Here is an 8,990-nt window from a genome sequence, read left to right as displayed (position 1 = left end):
GGGGGGGGGGGGGGGGGAGGGGGGTCAAGGAGCCATGCGGAAGGGTAGATCTGCCACCATGATTCGCGGTCCGAGCCGTGTTGGCCGGAGGTCCACAACCTCCTCTCTTCCCCTGCCTCACTGGCCCTGCCCAATCTCAATTGCATCTTGCCAGTTTCCCAAAGCCACACCCTCCTCTGCTCCACCACATATCCATACGATTACATACCATGTCCCTCTCTTCTGCAATCGGCTTCATCGGCGGTGGGCAAATGGCCACCGCCATCTACCGCGGCCTTGTCCGGAAAGGCATCCGGTACTCACTCTCCCTCCTGCCTTTTTTTCCCCCCTTGCCATCCTGCCCCTTCGACCTCCCGGTCTTTCCCCATTCCTCCTCTCTGTCCTCCCCCCTCCCCCTCCCTATCTCTCTCTGATGTGCACACCTATCATCTACTCACCCGCCCCGCTCCGCCCCGTACCGCACACAGGAAGGCCGCCGATCTTTACGTGTACGATGTGAATGCCTCGGCCCGCCAGGCGGCCAGCACGCTCGGCATCAATGCCCCGAGCTCTGCGGCCATTGTCGCCGAGTCTACCCGCGTCATTCTGATCTGTGTCAAGCCGGATGCCGTGCCGACTGTACGCCACCCGGCGATTTCCCTCCCCCGCCTCCTGCTCATGCCGCCTTCCGATTGCCCATGCACCGTCCTATTTGCCACACCACCACTTACCTATCCATACATATCTCTCCCTCTCCCCCTCCCCCTCTCTCAACCTTCGCTCGGACCATGGACCAAAACAACAGGTCTTGCGTGACCTCCGCCCGAACATCGGCTCCGGGCACTTGCTCATCTCTGTGGCGGCCGGTGTGACCACCCGGGCCCTGGAAGCGGCTGCTGGCTCCGGGCTCGGTGTCTTCCCGTCGGGTGGTGCCGAGGCCGAGCCCGACTTCAAGCACACTGTTTCTCACCCCGGTCCGCCGCGCATTGTGCGCGTCATGCCGAACACCCCGTCCCTGGTGGGCGAGGGGGCGACTGGCATTTCAGCCGGGACCAACGCCACCGGCGAGGACGTCGAACTCACGCGCGAGTACGCCCTACATACACACACACACACACACACGCGCGCGCACATCGGCCTTGATTTTTATCTCCCCCGCCATCTTCTTTTCTTCCTTTGCACAACGGATAGCATGCATATGTGTTTTTGCATGTGTGCATCCCTGTAGAAATACGCTAACGTCTATCCTCCTTCCTCCCTCCCTCCCTCCCTCCCTCTCTCTCTCTCTCTCAGGCTTTTCTCGGCTGTTGGACAGGCCCACGTGGTGGACGAGAAGATGCTCGATGCGGTGACCGGCTTGGCCGGCTCGGGCCCGGCCTACGCCCTGCTCTTCATTGAGGCGCTTGCGGATGGCGGCGTCTTCGCTGGGCTTCCGCGCCCTGCGGCCCGGGCACTGGCTGCGCAGACGGTCCTCGGCACGGCGCGCATGGTTCTCACGGCGGACGGTGGCGGGTGCTCGGCCTGCGGCGGTGTGCCGGCCCCGGCTGGCGCAGCTCCGGTTTGCAGCTGCCCCCCGCCCCCGCACACGGCCGAGCTTCGGGACCGTGTTTCCAGCCCGGCCGGCACCACGGTGGCTGGGCTCAAGGTCCTGGAGGACCGCGGTGTGCGCGGAGCCGTTATCAGCGCCGTGGCCGCGGCCACCGATCGTGCCCGCGAGCTCGGGGAGATTGCCCAGCGCGAGACCTCCGGCAGCCAGTAATCATCCGGCGAATAGACACGTGATGCGATCACACGCCGGATTTGTGTCGGAAATTGGGCCAGGCGCCAGGGCCGAAGGGGACCTGCGGGGGGGGGGGCCTTCTTGGACGCCGTGGGGCGCGGAGCGGGGCCGTGGAGAGAAGGGCCTCCTGCATCTTGGGAGGCGAGTTTGGGGGGGGCGACAGTCGGAGCGCGCCGAGGTGGGTGTCTGTGCAGTTTGGTGGGCTGCTGTCTCCGTCGGGGAGATGTGTGTCGCGGTGTAGGCGTGGGCGCCCGAGAAATGGGCAGCTGCCGGGAGAGAAGGGTGCATGTGTGCGTGCGTGCGTGCGTGTATTCGGCCGTGCATCACAGTCGGCCGAGGATTCGGGACGAAAGGGCGGCGATTTAGTCTCTAGGCTGGTTGTGAAGGTTGTGCGTGGAGCTCGTGGCGGACTGCCGCGAGGCGCGGAGACGGCAAGCCCGCACGTCCGGCACTTGCCGTGAGGGGGTGGTGCGCAGGAGCGGGGTGTGTCGCCGAGAGGGCGTGCACCTTCCTCCTGCCCCTCGCCCGTTTGGCATGAGGCGGCCCTGCCTCTGGCGGAGCAGGGGGCGTTTCGCAAGGCTCTCCAGGTGTCACTGCCAGCTGATTGGGCGGGGGGGGGGGGCGGGGGCCGAGCAGACGCCCGGGGCCTGCATGGGGGAGTGTCGGCCCTGGCGCGTGCCGGCCCTGGGCGAAAGAAGCCCGGAGCGAGGGCGAAAAACGACCCCCAATGGGGCTGATAAGTGTGGGCGGGAGCATTTTTCCCCGGGCGAGGAATGGGATACGCTGCCGTGTGGACCTGCACGGGGGGGGGGAGACGAGGGATAGTGGTGCGCACGGGTGTGTGTGTGTGTGTGTCTATGCGCGCGCGCACAGCCCACTTCATGGAGTCCATGCCGGGCCGATCTGAGGACTCCATCAGAACGGCAGCCGGGGATGCCTGGCCAGGAGGGCGGGGGGGGAACGCCAACGAGCGCGGCTCTTGGCCCAGGCGGCCGCCTTGGCCCTCGCATTCCCCCCCCCCCCCGCCCCCCGCCCCCCGCCCCCCGCCCCCGCCCGGGGAAGGTGGGATGAGGCGCGCGGGCCGATTTCCCCCCAGCGGTTCCCCAGACGTAGGGGCGCGGCCTGGCGGGTGGGTCGGGGGAAGGTTGGTTTCTCCGGGGGGGGGGGAGGGGGGGGCCTGGCCCCGAACAGCGAGAAGAGGGGATGGAACGGCGGGGGCACAGGCGCCCCTCGATCCGCCGGGGGCTTGTCCCGCGGGGATTCCAGAACTCGGGGAAATCCCCCGGCACCCGCTGTTATTTCATCTCCTGTTGTGCACTTTTGTGCTCTCTCCATTGCCTTGCGGGCGTTGTGCGTCTCCTCTGTCCGGGGGCTTGGTCCCCGCCTGGCGGAGGCTCCCGCCCTCGCGCACCCCCCCCCGGTAAGCTGTTGACATGGCTGGGGGTCTGGGTCTCTCTGGCTGCGTGCGCAGTTCCGGCGCAGGAGTCGGCCGGTACCAGCCGGGCCAGAGCGATGGGGGCCGGGACGGGGGGGAACGCGCGACCAGCCTTGTGCGTCAATGTGCGTGGGAGTGTGTGTGTGTGTGTTCGTCGCAGGGGCCAGGCAGGCCGTGCCCCCACGCCCCCCCCCCCCCTCGGCCTTTTCTGAGGCGCCTTGCTACCTGGCCTCAGTGGAAGGGGCGGGGCGGTAATCCGGGCTGTGTCGGGCGCCTTCCCGCTGGCGCCCCGCACCCCTCGGGCGGGTCCAGTCCGATGTCGGCGGAACCCTCAGCCTCCGCTGCGCAGCTTGCTTTTCAGTCCCAGGGTTGCCAAGCGTTCGGCAGGCCTCGCCCCGCGGGCCCCCGCCCCCCCCCCCCCATCCCCCTCGGCCTCAGTTGTTGAGGCAAGGCTTCCCCCACGGCCAGGCCGCCCAAAATTTGAGCCGTGGCTAGTTGCTAAATCCGATCCCGCCGGCAATCCCCATCCCCCAGCGCCTGAACCCGGCCCGCCGCCAAGGGCCAGGAGGAGGAGGGCGTGCGAGGGGCGCGCGCGCGCGCGCGCTGAAGGGGGGGGCCAGGGTGCGCACAGGGGATGCCCGGGTCGGGACTGGTCGGAGAAGCGGCCACGGCCATATCCCCCGGGGAGATGAACCCATCACGAGCAGATCCCCGCCCACTGTCTGTTTCTCTGTCTCCCTCTGTCTCGCCAAATACAGACATGGCTCCCGCACCACCGGCACCCGCGCAGGGGCCCTTGCCTGTGCGGGAGCACCACCTCTCCCCTTCTTTCTCTACCTCCCGCCGCCCTCTCCCTTCGTCTGTTACAGGCACGCTCACACCCAGCTATTTTCTCTCTCTCTCTCTCTCTCTCTCTCTCTCTCTCTCTCTTTCTCTCGGCCGGAGGCACACACAGGGAGTTAAGAAGAGGCCTAGGGACTCCCGACGCCGCCGGGCGGCCTCAGCAACCCACTCCTCCATTGTTCTCTAGTAAGCACATCCCTCCCCCTCCCCGACTCTTCGCTTTCGCCCCCGCAGTCCTGGCTTCCTTGAGGTTGCCACATATCGCTTTTGCAGCCATCCCCCCCCCCCCTCTTCCTCTCCCTCTTCCTCCTTCGCTCTTGCCTCTCTCCTTGGCTCTCCACTACAGCCCTCCTGTTACATCACTTGCTGGTCCCCCTTCCTCTCCCCCTTCCTCTCCTGCCTGTCCTCTCCTCCTCCCTCCCTCCCTCCCTCCCTCCCTTTGGGTTTGTCGCGCCACTGCCCGCCCACTAACACCCTCCTCCTGGCCAGCTTGAAATAATCGGAAGAGGGCCTTTCCAACCCCCCCCCCCCCACACGCGAAGTAGGTCACCATGGCAAGCAATTTCACCTACCACTACATTTTCAAGTACATCATCATCGGTGCGTCTCCCTGTCCATGTGTCGCCGCCATTCTCCACACGTGCGCACCTATATCCGACTCACCCTGCTTTACCTCTCCTCCTCCCTTTCCTCCCCCTCCTGGGGCTATTTCTTGCACTTTCCAGGTGACATGAGCGTCGGCAAGTCTTGCCTGCTCCACCAGTTCATCGAGGGGAAGTGTGCGTATTCCATGTCTCAGGCCTTCATTTCGTCTGCACCCCCCACCCCACCCCCCTGCCTCCTCCCTGCTGGCACCCACCTTCTTCCCTTTGCCACCGCCTGACATCTCCCTTCCTCCCTTCCTTTCTCTTCCGCCGTGTCCTTCCCCTCCTCCAGTCGTGGCCGAGTGCCCGCATACCATCGGTGTCGAGTTCGGCACTCGCATCATCGAGGTCTCTGGCCAGCGCATCAAGCTCCAGATTTGGGACACTGCCGGTCAGGAGCGCTTCCGGTGCGTTCTTCATGCATGCATCTTCCACATTACTTTGCGCCGGATTGGCTTTTTCGTCTCTCTCTCTCTCTCCCTCCCTCTCTCTCTCTCTCTCTCTCTCTCTCTCTCTCTCTCTCTCTCGCGCGCGCGCTCTCGATGACTGGCTGACCAAACATCCTTTTTTATACGATGACTCTCTTCTTATTCTTTCTTTCCCCCAACAGCGCCGTCACTCGCTCCTACTACCGCGGTGCCGCTGGTGTTCTGATGGTCTACGATGTCACTCGGTACGCACCTCCTCTTCCCCATTGGTTCCATTGGCCTCTCTCCTCCGGCGTTTCAGATATCTGACCTCTGTCTTCCGTGTGCTTTCCTCCCATTCCCCAAATCTCCCCCCCTCCCCCCCCCCACACACACAAACAGTCGCTCGACCTACAACCGCATGAGCAGCTGGCTCACCGACGCGCGCAACCTGACTGCCCCCAATACCGTGATCTTCATGATCGGCAACAAGTCCGACCTGGCCGGTGACGACTCCTCCGATCGCGAGGTGTCCTACGAGGAGGCCTCCCTGTTTGCGCGTGAGAACGGCCTCATTTTCTGCGAGACCTCGGCCAAGAGCGGCGAGAATGTCGAGGAGGTCTTCATCCAGACTGCCAAGAAGATCTTTGAGAACATCCAGGATGGCAGCACCGACCCCAATGCCCCCGACACCGGTATCCAGCCGAAGCATGCGTCTGCTCCCCCGAAGACCGATCCCATCGATGGCGAGGTCCCGGCCCGGGGCAAGTGCTGCTAAGGGGGAGGGGGCTGTGTGTGCGCGCGCGCGCGCGCGAGGGAAGAGGGCGCGCGAGGGAGCTCGAACGAAGATGCGGCCCGGAGAGCTGGCACCCCCTCCACGGCACACTGTGTCTGCTGCTGCTGCTCTCCTCCCGGCTCCTATCTCCCCATCCATGCTTCCCTCTCTGCCTTGTTGCCCTGAGGGGTACTGGTGAAGCGGGGGGCATGGTGCTCACTCCTACCAAGCGCTATTTTTAGCCCCTTCTCTCTCTCTCTCTCTCTCTCCCCACCCCTCCCGACCATCTCACCATGCATGTATATGTGTCTATGCGTGTGTGTGCGTGTGTGTGTGTGTGTGTGCTGTGCAAAACCAGCCAGGCGTCCTCCTCCTCCTTCCTTGTTACCATACTTGCCTTCTTCAGATTTTACCTTCTTTTATCCCTCCGGTTGTGTGTATGTGTCCCGACCAGCCCCAGTGCACCTCCTTGCCACACGCACTTCCTCGCCCCTCCCCCTCTTCCCCTTCCCCCTGCATTTCCCTCTGCGTGTCATACCCTGTACAGCTCTATAGGGAGATGTTGCCTTCCCGAAAATGATAAACTTAAACCTCCAATGCGTGCGATGCTGCCTGTATTTGCCCTCTCCCCCCCCCTCTCTCTCTCTCTCTCTCTCTCTCTCTCTCTCTGTCTCCCTTCCATTAGTCAAAAGGAGGAGACACGGAGCGAGCGGGCGAATCCACAAGGGGAGGGGGGGAAGCAGCCCTGCGATCTTTGTTGGTATTGCTTGCTTTTTTTTTCCAAATGATGCGGCACGAGAATGAGGTGCCCAAACAGGAGCCAAAGGCCCCCTGCTGCGTCGGCCGGCCCTCGGACGACAGTCGAGATGCCCACACCACGAACGTGATCCTCGTTCAGCGGATCATGCCCGCGGGAAAATCACCTGGACGTGTCCCAGAGGGGAAGGTCTCTGCCATTTTCTGTTCCCGCCCTCCTGGGCAGCGAGAGGGTGGAGACAGGCTCGAGGATATTGCGCGTGTGATGGGGACGGCCAACTGCGTGCACGCCTGCTCGGAGTTGCCTTGGAACCGGTGTCCGGTCTCTGATGCTCGTCATTGTGGCAAGCAGAGGGGGGAGGGCGGGATGTTTCTGGTGTCCTGGTGGGCGAATTTGATTGGCGGATCTCAAATTATCCTTCGGTTGACCCTCGCACGGCCTGGCAGGGGAGATGCGCCCCCCGCGGCGATCAAATTCACCCCCCCCCCCCTCCCGGCTTCGGCCTTCTCCGGCTCCGCCTTTGCCAGTCCAAGTTGGCTGGCCCATTTGGGGCAGCTTGGTGGAGGAATCCTTCCTCAAGCTCCTCACACTGTCACCACTTACACATTCGATCTATCTCCTTCCGCATCTATATCTATCTCTCTCCCCCCCCCCCCCTCTCCCCCCCTCTCTCCCGTCTATCCCCCCCCCCTCCCATCAGATCGCCACACCCACCGGCTGTGCTTGAGCACGACCCCAATCCACCCTCTGTTGTCCCGGCCTTCCCCTGCTTTCGCTGTCCTTCCCCCGCTCGGCCCGTACCACGCCCTTCATACACATGGGATCTTCGTCCTCTACACAGCGGTCCTCCGTGCCCCGCATCATCGGTTCGTCTCCATGCCCCTCTCCTCGTTGTCTCCTCTCGCCGCACTTCTCTCCATCTCCCGCCGGCCACATTGTATTGACCTCCCTCATCTCCTCAGGCGACAACTTCTCGTCCATCGAGGAGGTTCAGCAGGCCCTGCGCCGGGCCAACCTCGAGTCCTCCAACCTCATCTTCGCCGTGGACTACACCTCATCCAACCAGCACACTGGAAAGAATTCCTTCGGCGGGCGGTGCCTCCACTGGCTGGACCCCCACCGGGAGCAGTTGAACCCCTACCAGCAAGCCATCGGCATCATCGGCGCCACTCTGGGTGCGCCCCTTTTCCCCCCTCCCTCCTGTCTCCGATCCTTTCCAACTGCATCCACTAACTTCTCTCTTCCCCCCCCCCCCACCCCCCGTACATCTCCCCCTTTGCTGTGTCTGCCTCCCCATGTCCACCGGTTTGTCAGAGTCCTTCGACGAGGACAAGCTCATCCCCTCGTTTGGGTTCGGTGATGTCAACACTCACGATCGCGCGTGCGTTATCTCCTTCCTGTGTTCCCCCCCCCCTTCCTAGGTGTACCTTCTCACCGGACCCCACTGACTTTGCTCGCAATCGGTCCTGCTTCCCAGCGTGTTTCCCCTCCACACCGATCCTCGCGGATGCTACACCTTCAAGGAGGTGCTCGAGCGCTATGAGCAAGTCACCCCGCACGTGCAGATGTCCGGGCCGACATGCTTTGCGCCGGCTATCATGACCGCGGTGAACATTGTTCGTCAGAGTCAGAACCAGGTATGCCACACCCCCCTCCCCCCTTTTCCGGCCACTTCCCCTCCCCCCCCCCCCTGCCTCCCCCTCTCCCCCGCAAAATGGCCATCATCCATGCCGCTTGCCGCATCCACCCTAACTTGCCCCCCCCCCCCCTTCTTCCCTGCCCTCACTCTTTGCCGCCGGCCTCAGTATCACATCTTGGTGATCGTTGCCGACGGCCAGGTTTCCAACCCGCGCAAGACGCGTGATGCCCTGATCGAGGCGTCCAAGTATCCCTTGAGCATCATTGTTGTCGGGGTTGGCGATGGGCCCTGGGATCAGATGGAGTACTTTGTGCGTCGCCTTGCATTCGCGCCGCTTTGTTTCACGCTGGGGCGGAGGGGAGTTGGTCGGGTGTCGGCGCCGTCAGCATGACTGTTCCCCAAATCGGGCTCCGCCCCGGGGGGGGGGGGGGGGGGGGGGCGGGGGCCGCGGGCCCATGACAAACCATGCGTAGCTGACCTTTCCTCACTTTCCTCCTTCCCTCCTCCTCCCCCCAGGATGACATGCCTGGGCGCATTTTCGACAACTTCCAGTTCGTCAACTTCCACAAGGTCCTGTCCCAGAACCCCTACCATCCGGAGCCGGCCTTTGCCCTGGCGGCATTGATGGAGATCCCCGAGCAATTCCATGCCATTCGCAAGCTGGAGTACCTGTGATCCATATATGTCTCGGGCCGCAGCTTCCTTTCTCTTTCTCTCTCTCTCTCTCTCTC

At 63.6% G+C, this 8,990-nt stretch overlaps 3 protein-coding genes across 3 annotated transcripts; all 3 read left to right on the top strand.

The window, feature by feature from the left end:
- Window positions 1-74: 74 nt before the first annotated feature.
- On the top strand, window positions 75-1,771 carry H696_00038 (pyrroline-5-carboxylate reductase). The gene is made up of 4 exons (XM_009493872.1): window positions 75-295; window positions 468-618; window positions 785-1,068; window positions 1,273-1,771. The coding sequence occupies exons 1-4, from the start codon at window positions 210-212 to the stop codon at window positions 1,736-1,738; spliced, it is 987 nt and encodes a 328-aa protein (XP_009492147.1). The 5' UTR covers window positions 75-209; the 3' UTR covers window positions 1,739-1,771.
- Window positions 1,772-4,545: 2,774 nt separating this feature from the next.
- On the top strand, window positions 4,546-6,106 carry H696_00037 (Ras-like protein Rab-14). Its single transcript, XM_009493871.1, has 5 exons — window positions 4,546-4,637; window positions 4,763-4,816; window positions 4,974-5,088; window positions 5,292-5,354; window positions 5,491-6,106. The coding sequence occupies exons 1-5, from the start codon at window positions 4,589-4,591 to the stop codon at window positions 5,864-5,866; spliced, it is 657 nt and encodes a 218-aa protein (XP_009492146.1). The 5' UTR covers window positions 4,546-4,588; the 3' UTR covers window positions 5,867-6,106.
- A 1,182-nt stretch (window positions 6,107-7,288) lies between these two features.
- H696_00036 (hypothetical protein) lies at window positions 7,289-8,988 on the top strand. The gene is made up of 6 exons (XM_009493870.1): window positions 7,289-7,486; window positions 7,583-7,795; window positions 7,935-8,001; window positions 8,098-8,257; window positions 8,426-8,569; window positions 8,776-8,988. Exons 1-6 carry the CDS (start codon window positions 7,438-7,440, stop codon window positions 8,932-8,934), a joined length of 792 nt encoding a protein of 263 aa, XP_009492145.1. The 5' UTR covers window positions 7,289-7,437; the 3' UTR covers window positions 8,935-8,988.
- Window positions 8,989-8,990: the final 2 nt, after the last annotated feature.

The sequence above is a fragment of the Fonticula alba genome (assembly GCF_000388065.1).
Source record: "Fonticula alba strain ATCC 38817 unplaced genomic scaffold supercont2.1, whole genome shotgun sequence".
In the NCBI taxonomy this organism is placed as follows: Eukaryota; order Rotosphaerida; family Fonticulaceae; genus Fonticula; species Fonticula alba.
The sequence above is the reverse complement of the archived record's forward strand: the minus strand, read 5'-3'. Positions and strand labels throughout refer to the sequence as shown.